The 13,888-nt window shown below is 35.5% G+C and overlaps 11 protein-coding genes across 11 annotated transcripts; 2 read left to right on the forward strand and 9 right to left on the reverse strand.

Moving 5' to 3' along the window:
• Nucleotides 1–2: 2 nt before the first annotated feature.
• On the reverse strand, nucleotides 3–434 carry FDP41_002107 (uncharacterized protein; the record flags this gene model as incomplete). The annotated part of the gene is made up of 1 exon (XM_044705266.1): nucleotides 3–434. One exon carries the CDS (start codon nucleotides 432–434, stop codon nucleotides 3–5), a length of 432 nt encoding a protein of 143 aa, XP_044563750.1.
• Nucleotides 435–477: 43 nt separating this feature from the next.
• Nucleotides 478–1,398, reverse strand: FDP41_002108 (uncharacterized protein; the record flags this gene model as incomplete). The annotated part of the gene is made up of 1 exon (XM_044705267.1): nucleotides 478–1,398. The coding sequence occupies one exon, from the start codon at nucleotides 1,396–1,398 to the stop codon at nucleotides 478–480; it is 921 nt and encodes a 306-aa protein (XP_044563751.1).
• A 91-nt stretch (nucleotides 1,399–1,489) lies between these two features.
• FDP41_002109 (uncharacterized protein) lies at nucleotides 1,490–2,152 on the reverse strand (the record flags this gene model as incomplete). The annotated part of the gene is made up of 1 exon (XM_044705268.1): nucleotides 1,490–2,152. One exon carries the CDS (start codon nucleotides 2,150–2,152, stop codon nucleotides 1,490–1,492), a length of 663 nt encoding a protein of 220 aa, XP_044563752.1.
• An 803-nt stretch (nucleotides 2,153–2,955) lies between these two features.
• Nucleotides 2,956–4,367, forward strand: FDP41_002110 (uncharacterized protein; the record flags this gene model as incomplete). Its single annotated transcript, XM_044705270.1, has 3 exons — nucleotides 2,956–3,560; nucleotides 3,619–3,691; nucleotides 3,765–4,367. The coding sequence occupies 3 exons, from the start codon at nucleotides 2,956–2,958 to the stop codon at nucleotides 4,365–4,367; spliced, it is 1,281 nt and encodes a 426-aa protein (XP_044563753.1).
• A 10-nt stretch (nucleotides 4,368–4,377) lies between these two features.
• FDP41_002111 (uncharacterized protein) lies at nucleotides 4,378–5,268 on the reverse strand (the record flags this gene model as incomplete). The annotated part of the gene is made up of 1 exon (XM_044705271.1): nucleotides 4,378–5,268. The coding sequence occupies one exon, from the start codon at nucleotides 5,266–5,268 to the stop codon at nucleotides 4,378–4,380; it is 891 nt and encodes a 296-aa protein (XP_044563754.1).
• Nucleotides 5,269–5,458: 190 nt separating this feature from the next.
• FDP41_002112 (uncharacterized protein) lies at nucleotides 5,459–6,280 on the forward strand (the record flags this gene model as incomplete). Its single annotated transcript, XM_044705272.1, has 3 exons — nucleotides 5,459–5,593; nucleotides 5,641–5,884; nucleotides 6,024–6,280. 3 exons carry the CDS (start codon nucleotides 5,459–5,461, stop codon nucleotides 6,278–6,280), a joined length of 636 nt encoding a protein of 211 aa, XP_044563755.1.
• Nucleotides 6,281–6,405: 125 nt separating this feature from the next.
• Nucleotides 6,406–6,819, reverse strand: FDP41_002113 (uncharacterized protein; the record flags this gene model as incomplete). Its single annotated transcript, XM_044705273.1, has 1 exon — nucleotides 6,406–6,819. The coding sequence occupies one exon, from the start codon at nucleotides 6,817–6,819 to the stop codon at nucleotides 6,406–6,408; it is 414 nt and encodes a 137-aa protein (XP_044563756.1).
• Nucleotides 6,820–8,158: 1,339 nt separating this feature from the next.
• FDP41_002114 (uncharacterized protein) lies at nucleotides 8,159–9,109 on the reverse strand (the record flags this gene model as incomplete). Its single annotated transcript, XM_044705274.1, has 1 exon — nucleotides 8,159–9,109. One exon carries the CDS (start codon nucleotides 9,107–9,109, stop codon nucleotides 8,159–8,161), a length of 951 nt encoding a protein of 316 aa, XP_044563757.1.
• Nucleotides 9,110–9,332: 223 nt separating this feature from the next.
• FDP41_002115 (uncharacterized protein) lies at nucleotides 9,333–11,171 on the reverse strand (the record flags this gene model as incomplete). Its single annotated transcript, XM_044705275.1, has 3 exons — nucleotides 9,333–10,473; nucleotides 10,543–10,645; nucleotides 10,715–11,171. 3 exons carry the CDS (start codon nucleotides 11,169–11,171, stop codon nucleotides 9,333–9,335), a joined length of 1,701 nt encoding a protein of 566 aa, XP_044563758.1.
• Nucleotides 11,172–11,373: 202 nt separating this feature from the next.
• On the reverse strand, nucleotides 11,374–11,703 carry FDP41_002116 (uncharacterized protein; the record flags this gene model as incomplete). The annotated part of the gene is made up of 1 exon (XM_044705276.1): nucleotides 11,374–11,703. The coding sequence occupies one exon, from the start codon at nucleotides 11,701–11,703 to the stop codon at nucleotides 11,374–11,376; it is 330 nt and encodes a 109-aa protein (XP_044563759.1).
• Nucleotides 11,704–11,758: 55 nt separating this feature from the next.
• On the reverse strand, nucleotides 11,759–13,607 carry FDP41_002117 (uncharacterized protein; the record flags this gene model as incomplete). The annotated part of the gene is made up of 2 exons (XM_044705277.1): nucleotides 11,759–12,334; nucleotides 13,062–13,607. 2 exons carry the CDS (start codon nucleotides 13,605–13,607, stop codon nucleotides 11,759–11,761), a joined length of 1,122 nt encoding a protein of 373 aa, XP_044563760.1.
• Between the last annotated feature and the right edge of the window lie 281 nt (nucleotides 13,608–13,888).

Raw genomic sequence — 13,888 nt, forward strand, 5'->3', positions numbered from 1 at the left:
TTTTACTTTGAATTGTCATATTGTTTTGACATTTGTTTGAACATTGTGGTTAAGTGAGGTAGAATTTTCTGACGAGTATTTTCATATTCAGATGTTAATGCCATTATCTTTTCATCCAAACATGTCATGCAAAGTTGATTCAATTCATCTTCTCCATTATTTTCCTGAGATGAAGATGCATCTGTAACACAGGTGGATTTTAACTCCTCTCGAAACAAACTTATGAAATTGGACAATTTCTTTTTACACAAATCACCATAAGAAGTAATCTTCTTCTCTTTTGCACAATGCTCACAAATTAAATCAAAATCTGTCTTTGAGAAACACCTGCTGTCTCTTTCCTTCTTTTTTGGTGAGGACGTCTTTACGTAGAAACACTTTGCTTCCCAATAGGCGATTACATTCTCATGATTTGTCTTGAAGGTTTCTTCCATTTGCTGTTGATTTTTCTTATGAACTTCCAGAGTGACTTGTTTATCATTCTCCAGCTGAGAGATGGTGGAGCGCAATAAAGATGCAGTCAATGGATGAAGAATGGATTGGGTCAACCAGTTTTTGAGGAGCACAGCTTGTTGAATCCACTTGATTTTCATGTTCAGATGAATCTAAAGTCACATCTACGTTCGTGGTTGTTCCATTAGAGTTATCATTGTGAGGAGTATTCTCTTCTTGAAGAGCAACTTGGTCTGTGGTCATTCTCTCGTTAACACTCTCTATTGTTGATGAGTTGGTAAAAGAGTGAGAATGGTTTTCTTGCAGTGTTTGATCTTTGATCACATTGTCATTCTCATGATCACTCTCTGGAATAATGATAAAGTCAGTAATAGTTGTTGAATCAATTTCATGAGAAGTGGTCATCATCACATTTTCTTGAACAGGTGAGTCTGTGGTTGTTGTGACAATCTCGTTGTTATCACTGTCCATGACATTATTGTTGCCACTCAGATCTGAGACAATACATGATGGATTCATTGTTGAGTTTGTTGAAGGATTAAATTCTTGAACAGTTTGTTCAGTGATGGTGATATTCTCGTTTATTCTTTCTGTTGAGTCATCAAGAGTTGTCGAGTCCAATTGATTTTCACATGATAACGCAATGTCACTCTCTTGAGATGTCTTTTCGTCATCATTAGTCTTCCTTTCATCACTTTCTTGAATTTGTTCAGTAATAGTCTTCTTTTCATCACTGTCTTGACATGTCTTGTTGTCATTAATTGTCTTGTTGTTGTCATTAGTCTTCTTTTCATCACTTTCTTGAGAGGTCTTGTTGTTTTCATCACTCTCTGACTTGTGATGTTGTTTAAAGACAAGAATGACTAGTGAAATAACTGCAACCACAAGAATTTTAAAGATCACTGATGAGAGGTATGGTTGATTCAAGATGGAGAATTTGTCCATGTGATACCAATGACGAGTGGAAACTCTTTTACGAAACTCTTTGCATTGCGCACGAACCAAATCCAAAAGTTCATGATTCCATTGCTTGTGATCATTCTTTGAGGTTTCCCCATGAGTTGATCACTCGTTGATAGTAATCATTGACAGTTTTTTTACCCATTTCGTAATTGTTCTTGTTGTGTTGTGTGTCAAGAATGTGTTCGAAAATGATGTGACTGGCACAAAGTTTCATTGAATTGGAAATACATTTCGAATTGCCTTCACACCAATCAAAGATGAGAGTTGGAAAGTTTCCCATTCCTTCTTGATTGCGAAGTGTTTCCAATGATGACATTCTCCAAGGTTGAGTCTCTTTGAACAATTCAGAGAAATTGCTTTGAAGGTTTTGTTTTTGTTTCCAGTCATGACTGTCAATGATGCCATGACACACTTTCAAAGTATTTGCAATCTGCCATGGAACAGATGGATAATACAAATGAGTGGCATTGTTTGAAACTTTCTCAAATTCATTCATGACTTGATTGTAGAGATAATTTCTTGCCAAACTCAAACAACAATCAGATTCGGTGCTGTTCTTCGAGAGAAAAGGATAATGTTGTCGTTTGGATTCCACACAGTCCATGAGAAAATCAAGTCTTTGATCGTCATTCATAACAACCATGGTGTTGTTCGAAGAAGAATCACCCTTCACAGTGGTCATCACGTACAAGGCCGCAAGAACGAGAGCCCAGAACAGAGTAAAATTGTTAGACATGGTGGAGTGAATTGTTGGGTAGTGTTGAGCGAGGAGTGTCGTTGATATTTTTTAGCGTGACGGTCTGCCAATCTTGAATTTCTTGTCAACCTTCATAAATTTTCGAATTCCGGAATCTCATTCTTGAGATCTAATTTGGAAATTGTGTTACAGCCATGTTGGCTTTGAGTGGAGATCATATACAGTGGAATCCCAAAAGGAGATTGATCTCCCTCATTGATCTCTTCTCTCAAATAGTGATTATTCTCTCTTTTTGTCGACTCGTTCAATCCGTTTCTTGTTTCTCTTCTTCTAATTATCGAAACGAGAGGATCTTGGATTTAACGAAGGAGCCGTCCAGGTGGTGCTTGTTGTTGGAAGGAGTACTTGTACGGTATTGCCTGATTCAGTGTTGCAACAACAAACCCAGGTTCCTGCCATGTTCCGCTCATCTTCTTTGAATTTCAGAAAATAAAAAAGAAGATACTTGTTTCAGAAAACCTTGAATTCAAGACCTCGGAGGTCTCCATTGAAAGCAGCAACAACAAGAACAACAATAATAACATATCATACGAATGATTCTTTTCTTTTAAATATTGAAACAGCAATAGAATTTGTTTGGATCTAATTCTCGGTAAGAATCGAGGCTCTTAATGGACGTTTGTTTTTGGGTGATTTTGGGTGATGATTTGGATAGCGGTTTTTTGCTTTTGAAAAAATATTCTGAAATTCTTTAGCAACTGAACGAACGAAGTGGTGCTGCATCGTCATCCCAATACAACTTTCATTCCTGATCATCATCATCATTAAAATTGTTTTAATAGATGGGTGCACATAAAAGCAAACATTCAAAGAAAGACGGAGAGGATGATATCAACCAGATAGAGAATAATAATACCTCATACGGAAATTCCAATAACTCGACATCATCAGAAGAGGATGTCTTTTCGATTCCATTACCTCCATTGGATGAAATGAAGAAAATTGTTGAACAGAAATTATTGACAAACGAAATTTATAGTGCTAAATTGAAATCAAACCGAGCACTTCTAGAGAAGTTCAGAGATGCTCTATGTGTCAAGGAGGAATTGATTAAAACATATTTGTCAACCGATTGGGCAGAAACCAAAAAGCTCACAATGGACATGATGGGTCAAGTGAGTGATCAGTCAAGCGGGTCCGCATTAAAAAGTACAGTGAGTAACAATCTAGCCAGTACAGATGTAGGAACAGTGGTCAACAGGGAGGAAGAAGATGACAACGAATTGGATATATTAGATGAAGAAAATAATCCAGATGTTGTCAACATGAAGAATGCCAAGATCAAAATCAAATTTATTGTTTCTGAAGTATCCCACACAAAAGGAAAAAGAGCTATTAGAAGATTACTCTCTCCTGTTGTGTCTGCTTTCGATGATACGTTCCCAGAGTAAGTATTCACCAACTTCATGTAAGCTCGATCAATAGTTATTGCTAATATATTACAGGCTTGGAATGTTTCACAGTGCTCTGTTGATTGGACCTTGGAAATTAGAATATAACAACAGTGCTTTGGTTGTTGTAAGTAATTTTCAACTCAGTTGATATTTTTGGAATCAATTTATTGATTGATTATAATTTGTGAAAATACTAGCCAAGAAAATGTGTCAGTACTGCTTCCTTAATTACTGCTGACTTGGGATCCATAGTGCTTGATGATAGCCTTGATGTTTTGGTTTCTAAATTAGCTGATGTTATTATCCGATGGAATACAATCATGTTTTACAAAGACCATGGAGGAACTGGAAGATATGGTAATTGTCAAGACTTTGTTGACTCTGTTCTGAAGGCCATTGGTGTTAGCAAGGACAAGCTTTATCAAGGTCCAATGGCTGAATTCTTAAAGGACATGAGATCCAAGGGTAAATGTGATCTCGTTTTCAAGATGGATTCTGCTTTTAGAAAGAAATTTAACAGAACTGAGACAGAAATAGTTTTTAAAACCCATTTAGCATTGGACACATTCGTGTCAGAGTTAATGGAAATTGACGAAGACTTCCAGAAAAATCATCCTCTGGAGTATAACTTCTTAAAGAGCTTTGACAGATCTTTCTGGCTAAAGCATTTTAGGTTCCCAGATGACCCTAACCACAAACCACTTCACAAAGAAGAAACAGATGACGAATCAATGACAGTGCAAGTTCCTTGCTGTCCATTCAAGGATCCTCGAGAAACCTACTCACTTATATTAAATTAATTTTCGATGTTTATTTTGTGACACACCGTTGCTTAAAAACTTCCATCTCCTTCAAACAAGCCTCAATTATTAAGCTTTCTCTCGAGTTCAAAGTGTTGACCAAATCATAGAGTTCCTCGCTATCCTTAAACCCTTTTTCAAATTTAGCCAAACAATGTCCAATTCGTTTCGAGTTAACATTTTGGTGAGAAATGTCATCTTTGTCAGTATTTGTGAGATTGGGCTGTGTAATTTTTGTAGACTCAAAATACCGTCTGTATAAATCGTCTGTTGATGCCATCCCGTAAAATGTATGATATTTGGATTCATTTTGTTGGTTATTTTGTAATTTTCTCATCTCAAGCAATATATCAGCATAGTAATACATATATACAGAATGTAGAAATATTTGTCGTTCTTCCTTTGTTCTAAGTTGTGCAATTAATCTCTGAAATTCAATAGAATGTTCTGCAAAATAGGATATGTTATCTTCGAAAAATTGTAAAGTGTTCAATACAAAAGGAGTAAAGTTAGCATTTGGCAAAACTTTCTTTCTTAATTTCTGTAAATATTGTTGTTTTTTAACGAGATATTCCATGTTTGAGAAAGAATTTTCTAATTCCGCTCTGTCCTCTTCTTGTTTCTTCATTCGTTTTTCTTGTTGCTTCAAGAGCATTGTCAGAAAATCCTTGGTGCTTGATGTAGGAGTTGTTGCTTTACTTTTCTTTTCATCTTGTAATTGCTCCAAAAACTCCTCTATGAATGGTGCTTTAAATTTGTACTTGTCCGATTTGATTTCTTTCAGTGTTGCTGATTTATTTCCGATGGTAGAGGTGGTGTCATTGGTTCTCGGAGATTTCCAACGCTGATTGGCGTCTTCTCTCAATGATGATGATGATCCTCTATTCAAAGCTTTTTTCATTTTTTTTGTTTAATTAATTCCTCTTTCTTCTCTATTCTTTACAAATCTTAAAACAAAACCATTATTCTTCATCTTTTGGCATGACTGATATTGAATCAAGATCACATGGCAGAGGTTTGAAAAATGATGATCATTGAATGCACTGTATGGAACTTGAGAATTTATGAATTCCCAAATAACTCTAAAAAAAATGTCCACTTCTTCCTCTTCCACTCCTCCAACCGAAGAAAAAGTGACACTCAATATTCGATTGTTGGACGGAACACCCATGCAAGTGATCTTCAAATCTGAAGCAAAATTATCAGTTGTTCAACGCTATGTTCAAGTACGTAGAATTGAGAATGTCATGCATGAATTCCTATTGATAAAAAGGTAAAAGCAGTTGAATTAGGAAAACATAAATTACCTTGGGGATCTGCATATATTGAAGACAATGGAATTGAATTTGAAACCTTGATGCCAAAGAAAAGATTTCACTATGAAGAGTTTCCGAACATTACTTTGAAAGAGGCAGGTTTATTTCCTAAAGCAGCACTCGTAGTGGTACGACCCGATAAAGATCCGAATGATCTGAAGAGAGGAACGGGAACCATTGCTGATGCCAAGAAGGGTGATGGTGAGTGTTGTGTGTGGGTGGTGATCATGATTTTTAATCTAATTTAAATTAATTTGATATTAATTTTAAAATAATAATTTTGTAATATTTCATGATGATCATCTATTATTGAAATTGGTAATTTCCATATTTTGAAAAGTGATTCATCATGCACATCATGTTCGAGGTGACAGCTATGAAAAGAAACAAGCCTTCGCCGAGAAGCAACGCTTGGAGGAACAAGAGCAGAAGAAAAAGGAAGTGGAGGAAAAGAAAAGGGAATTAGAAAAAATTAGAGCTCAAATTAAAGAGGATAAAGAAACGAGATCAACAGTCAATTGGGTAGCAAATGCCTTAAAAAAGGATAAAAAGGATATTACAAAGAGCTCAAATCTACCTCCAAACACCTATCAGTAATACTACTGTTTTCATCCACTCTCAATTGATTACTTCAATTATTTGTAAATATTTCCACCATATGATAAATTATTGTCCATGAAATTAAATTCAAATTTTACAAAAACTATTCCTTCTTCTGTCAATTACTTCTTTAGTGCTTCTTTTGCTTTCAAATATTCCTCAAACATTTGCTTTCGTTGAAGTTTGGTGTAGGTATGCTCAAAATGAGTTGGCCATCTTTCAACATCGACATACTTTTCATCCATAGGAGGAATATATAGTCCAGTGTTTTCATCATGCTTCAAAATACTTAATAAAAACAGTCCTTCTCTCCGTTTCCTCTGAATAATTCTTTCATCATAATGTCGGGAGATGAATCGATGTCCAAAGAAATCAATCACGCTGGCAATTAAAAAAACATAGGTCCCTCCCACAACCCAATAGAACCAAGGAGTAGTTTTTAGAGTTCTTAATTGTATTTTTCCATCCTTTGATTGTCCTGTGATAAGTAAATAGAGTCGACCGTACAATTTAGAGAGGAAAGGCTTTCCCGACATTTTTTATGTTTAAATAATTAATTAAATATTAAAATGTCTCTTCTTGCGAACATTGCAGACCGTTGTGTTTGTATTAATTGTGGATACATTCAACAGCACACTCCGATCTATTCAAAACAAGGACAAAAGGATATACGATTAAATCATTGCGAGAAATGTAATGGTTTGATTGATAAATTTGTAGAATATGAAATGACAACGATTGTCTTTGATTTATTATTACTCAAAACAAAGGCTTTTATTCATGTATTATTTAATTACTTGGATAGATCCAAAATATTGAATGTATGTGTTGACTGTTGTGAATGAAATTTGGAATTATATTTTCTTTGGAATGGATTAGTATAATTTATTGAGATTAAGTCTATTTTCTATACTAGTCCGAACATGTTAGTATCATTTGCTACAAAAACTAATTAATGATCATTTTGATGCCTGTAAAAAAGATTTAAAATTTTTAATGATTACCAAGAATGAAATTACAGATCTGTGTGATGGGATTTCAATCTCAGAGACCAACAATCAACTGATATTCCTGGAGAATGCCTCGATATTTTACTTATTTTTCTTTTTTATGGCTCTTGAAGTGATCTTGTCTGTGATTTTCCTTGTCTGTGTATCTTTCGTATTGACTCCCAATGGAATGTATGTTGAAAATGAAACGAATTATTTGGATCATCAAAAATCCTGTCAATATGAATAGCAAACAAAAAGTTCATAGTTTGATTATGGGAACACTATTAAGCTCGTTCACAGAACTCTGGAGATTACCTCTAATTATTTGGAAGAATGAAATTGAACCTCTCTCACCTTATATTACCTTTTCCATTACCATTTATAGTTTTATTACCACAATGACTGTGTGTCGGGTTGTTTTATTTGAAGTTGGAGATTTTAACAAAGATAACCCTTCTCCAAGAGTTCATGAAATGGGACTCAAATGGGTCTACTCATTCTTTGTCACATTAATAAGCTTTGTTTTCAAAATTGTACTGTGTGCCTTATTGATGGAGTTGTTGATGCTTGAAAGGCGATGTATTTCTAAATATGATGGATGGTCATTACTTCTTGAACTTGTCAAGCATATTTCGTTTTACAAATAGCGAGTGGATAGAAGCGAAATAAGAACATTCTTTTTGAGGAAAAACAGGTTGTTCGTTGACCCCTTTCGAGAATTGAAGAAAAATCTCTCATGTCAACCAGTTAAGACCAGCCCAACATCTAGAAACTCTAATAATTTGCTTATCAATTCAATAAATGCAACGTTTATGAAACAGCAACAACGTATGCACATTTTCACATACTTTTCTATTGCTATTAAACACCTTAATCGTATCTTCTACTTGAAATATTTGCATTCAGCCTTTTCAACTGTTCCTTCTCCATATCCAGGCAAATTACGAGCAGCAGGAAGTTGAGAAAGCTTCACTGCTTGATCAATTGAATCCTTAATGAATGGTGCCTCCTTATCAAAATCAGTCAAATCCGTAAATTGATTCAACTCTTCAAATTGATTTGTATTTCTTAAATAATTTCCCCACAAAAATTCCACAAACTCCTTGTCACTCTTAGCATAACCACCTGCTCGTCGATCAAAATAACTTAAAGATCGAAATGGATCGTTTTTCAAATACAAAATAGATGATGGAAGAGAATCTGGAAAGTCCTTCAATGGTATTCCTCTTTCATCAAATGTATAGGTCAAATTATTTCGTACCATTGTACTCCAAAACGTATTTCGATCCAATCGTGAAAAATCTCTCTGAATGGTTACATACACATATCGATCGGTCATATCTGCATAGGAATGAGGTAAATCTTTACTCTTCAATAAGGTAATGGCATACAACAAGTGATGATGATCTGTCACATATAATGAAATATTCGAACGTGTGTGTTGATTGTTATTATAATATCCCATCACAACTGGCACGGGATTCTTTTCTAAATGATCAAAAAAGTCAGTGGTGGAATCTTTTTCCAAAATATTCAACAAGTGATCACGTTTACAAGCAGCAGCAACATATCCAATTGGAAGTTGTGTTGGAAAAACATCAATGACTTTCATGAGACATACAGAACCTTCTCGGAGAGAAGCAGGTTCTTCCAAACAATATTTGAGAGATTTGTTATGCCTCGTGTTGAGTTTGATACTACTTGTTGTTGGAGAGGATGCGGAATAGGAAGATGGTGAACGATAAATTTTGACCTCAAGCGCTTCCGTCGTTGCGGCTAATAGGAATAGGAGCGCAACAACAAGTGCCACGAGTTGTGGTGGTTGCGGTGTCATTTTTTTTAAGAGGTGGATCATTCTCGACTCTTGCTTGACCTAAGGCAGAGATGGTCATGTCCTAGGACTCCGACACCAATCCAATGAATCCTTTTGGCGGAGTTCAGCATGACCTTCTTGTTACCAGTTAGTTGGTTACTATTGAAACACCAAAGTAAACAATAATTTTGTGAAATTGCTTCAACCTCTTGTCCAAGAATCGTCATGAAAGTGTGTGTATTGCTTAATGAGACAAAGTGTGAATGAAAATGTCAGTAAATGCTCCTCCTTCTTCTGCACTGTGCAATATCTTACTTGTGTTCGGAAAGAGTTTCGACATGGATGGTCTCAAATTGCAATTGAAAACAACGAGGGAAGAACTTTCCCATTGTCGTGTATGACCTGTCCGCGAGCAAATCGATCCTCCGAAAATATAGACCTTATTTCTTTTCCGATCGTAACTCATTGAGAAATAGTTTCGTCCAACAAAAACTTCATCAAATTCCTGTTCGTTCAGTTCGTATGAGCTGTTACTCTTATTATTACTGAGAGTTGTTGAAATGTTGTTTTGATTAATTGCTGTTCCAAACATGTTGTTCATACCCTCCAAGCATGCTTCTTCGGACAAGCTTTTTGAGTACTTGGTATTTACAAGATATTCAACTTCTGGATCATAGCAGGAAAGTGATTCATCAATTTCCCAACTGAGCTCATCCATATCAAAAACAAAAATTTCATGAGGGAAATCTTCTGGATGATCACGTGTGTGACATGTTCCTCCATAGTATAGCAACTTGGAATCGCTCAACTGAACAGCACAATGAGAACGTATTTTGTCAGTTTTTATCCATGGTGTTCTGTTGAGTATTTTCAGATGATTAGGTGGAATTTTTCGATCTTTCAACAAAGGGCAAGGATCTCTAGAGGGTCGAACATGTGTTTCAAGAATCATCCAAGTTTTTGTTTTGAAATAGTAGAACAGTAAATCATTACTTAAAGGTGCATTTTCACCGCTTCTCATCTTTCCGCCAATCACTACCATAACATCATGTTTTTTGAAATATACAGCTTGGTGATAAGCGACAGGAAATGTGACTTGCTCATATCCAATCATATTTTCCTCTTTCATATTTGTAAAGTGAATGGTGTTATCTCCAAGTCTGTTAATTCTATAAAAGGAGTTTGTGAAAATTAAATTTCCTCCATGCCCACCGTATGAATAATATTCATCTTTGCCTCTCTTAATAATTGTGTGACCTTCAAGGAAAGCAAACACATGTGATCCAGATCTATTGATTGGCTCATATTGTTTCCATTCTAATGTTTTCATGTTCAACGAGAAGAACTCATTGGTCAAATTTCGCCCTTGTTTTAAACCTCCATGCCTATGGTTGATGTATTGAGAGATGCAGTCATTGCAAATACGCTATTTTTTACATTTGATGTATACTTACATGAAAACTTCCAATAATTCTTCATCAAAATAAACGGCAGGAAATATACGTCCACCAATCGGTGAATTTCCTTTTGTCGCAATTTCTTCTACAGCAATAGAATCTATTCGTTGGATAGAATGAAATAAAAATCATCATGTCAAAATCAATGTCATGCTCAACCAAGACCTACCAATTCCTTCATATAAATTATCAATATCGAATAATGAAATTCTAAATAAACAGTCGTCTTTGATTGATCTATAATAATGATGCCATGCATGAGCACCTAAAAATATATACAAATAATTATCATAGCTAAATTGAAATGTATGTGATTTATCCCAAAATCCTTCCGAAGTAGGATCACTGTATTCAACCAATGTTTTGGATTTTGCTCTATTGATGGATGATCCTTCAACCAAAATTTGCTTCACTTGGTCGACATAAAAATCCGCATGTGGTTTCATCATGGATGATGATGCAACATGATCCCGACGCTTTTGATGGTGATGAGTACTGGGGTAGAACACGGGTTGATAAAGTTCATTTGTTTCAGGAATATTGATTCTCGGATGATCATGTTCGTCATTTACAAAATCATTGAGTGATGAATGAACGAATGAGGTTGGTGTTGGTGGATGGTTCATATTGGGGTTGAAATTTCGGCTCGGTTGGACACCCATTTGAAATCTAAAGGGCAAGTTTTCGTCTATTTTTTTGGTTGACTCTTTTTGCGATGATGAACTGAGCGGGCATGTTTGGGCAAATATTTGTCCAAATAAATTTGACTAATGGCACGAAATCATTCACTACTCGAATTGTCGAATCAATGATAGAAAGATGATATATTTACAAATCAAAGAATGAATCAATTTCTTCAAGAGGTCCTAACTGTTGAGGCAAAACTAAGTTCATGGCACTTTCCTCTTGATTCTTTGTGATAAATTCTTCAAAGGACATGGGTTCCACACCACCAATTCCTTCCACCGATTGTCGATATCGTTCATATTCTCTTCGTCTCGATTCTTCCTTTTCTTTTTCTTTGGCTTGTTCTAACTTTTTCCTTCTTTCCTCTTCATGAATTTCTTGATGTTTATGTGCTTTTTGAATAATTTCTTTTGCTTTCTCTACAGCTTTCATTTCCTTAGAAACATTTTCAAGAATTTGTTGAGAAATCATTTTCAATGCATCTTCTTCTTCTTCCTTCTCATTGACCTTACTTAACTTTCTTGTATCAACTTGGGCAAAGTATTTGTTTGCTTTTTTCGAGATAGGCTTTCAATTGTTCATCTTGTTCTTCCTCGGACTCTTCTTGAAGAGCATTCGTTGGTGATTGTCGTTTCTTTTTCTTTTGAGAAGAAGATTTCTTTTTACTGGTTTTCTTCTTCTTCTTTTTCTTTTCTGTATATTCCTCATCTTCGGAGGAGGCTTTTCTTTCATGATCGGATGCATGGCTACTTTCACTTTCCTCCGATGTTGGTTCATATTTTCGTTTGGATGATGTGGTTGATGTTCTTTGTTTTCTCTTGGATACTCGAGGCCTCTTCTCGTAGGATCGCTCATTACTCGAACTATTGTCGTCGGCCATTGTAGAAGTGGTCATTGCTGGTGATGAGGTTGTTTTTGATGTATCTTCCGTCTTTGATTGCTGTTCATCATCTCCCGAAATGCTAATATCATCATCCATGGTGGTTTTGAAATGAGAGTCGTTTGAGTTATCATCAAGAGCTAGTTCAGAAGAGATTCTCCTCCCAATATTGGTTTGTTTCCTCGAGTAGGTTCTCATGATAATGCTGTGAGTGTATTTATGCTGTGTGTGAATGAGTGAATAAGAGTGATTTTGTGAATAAATAGAGAGTGGATAACGTTCTTTTTTTTGAATTTTGAAATGGCGCGGTGAAAATAACCGTTAAAAATTAAAGATTGCTTTCCCTCAGAGAGAGAGGCAACAAAGACTTCTTGTGCTTCTCTCTAATCATCATGTAATTCTAACTTTTTCAACAAACAAAATGATGCAATCGTGATGAGGAAAATTTTGGAAATTCTGTTTCTGAATTACCTGTTGTCCATCTCTGCACACGTACACGTGTTCATGAAAAAATTAAATATTGTTTATTGGCCCTTCGGTGCCTCAATACTTGTCATAAAACAACATTGGACTTCATTTTCGTTTAGATACTACTTCTGAATGTCGAATGTTTTTAACAGGATATATCAAATATTAACAGATTACATGCTTGTGTTGAGCAACTGTTAACATGGGTTGAGTCGATGATTCAAACAGAAGGCAAAAATAAAGCAGTGTTTTGTCTGTTAATGCATATGGTTTCGTTGGTTTGTAAGGTTGAGTCGTCAATTATTGTAAAAAGGTCATGAATAGGTATATATAGTGTTGATGGATATGATATGTTAATAATGATATGTATCGATTACCAGCATTGTCTTCAAAGTTCTAAGTCACAACAATTAATAATGTTGAAGGGCGGAGAGCAGTCTTGGATCCAGTATAAGGTGAGATGCTTCTTTCTTGTTCTTACATTCATTACACGTTTCTTATCGAATTGTTGATAGCACTGATCATCATAATACAAATATAGTATCTTGCCTTTTTGTCCATGATTAGTATGATCGTGAAGTTTGTTCTTTTGCTTTGTTTTTCTTTTTGGCTTGCCTTTGTCGGTGGATGATTGTTTTTTAGCTTGTGTGGTCCTTCTTGTTTTGCGAGGTTTGTTCTTTGGCTTGTATTCTTTTTCTTGTTTTGATGGAGTTGGTTGATTCCATGTTGATAATGTATTCTCATCTTTCTCAACTGGTGGATCGTTAGTTTTCTCAACTGATGGATTTTCTCTAAAGGTGATTGCGTCACATAGATGATGTTGTAAAGATTGTAACAAGTGATGCGAATGATCTAATGGCTTCCGTGCCTTTTCTTCGCAATTTCTGTTCTCTTCATTTCGTATATATTCATTAAGTTTGGCGTTTAATTGTTTGAGGGTAGCTGAAATGTAATTCGCTTGTTGTTCAATTCTTTCCAAACGTCTTTCCAGGCTGTGGAGCATGCAAGAGTCAATTCTGATGTTCATCTTGCGGTATTTTTTAAGGGCTCATGTTCATGAAAAATGTTTTTTCCTTCGGCTGCTCGTTTACCGTTATCAGCCTACTCTTCTTCGTTCTCGAGGAACAATATGCAGAAAAAGATATCCATCATCATCACTCTGATGCTTGTGTTTGGTTGTTATTTTCTTCAGTCCTTCCCATTAAACGGAGAACCAATCCAACGAAAATTATTCAATCCCGATGCCTTCTTTCATTTCGTTCAAATAACAGATATTCATACAGAGGAGTGGAGTTCATATCGTGTTGG

The sequence above is a fragment of the Naegleria fowleri genome (assembly GCF_008403515.1).
Source record: "Naegleria fowleri strain ATCC 30894 chromosome Unknown tig28, whole genome shotgun sequence".
NCBI lineage: Eukaryota > Heterolobosea > Eutetramitea > Acrasida > Naegleriidae > Naegleria > Naegleria fowleri.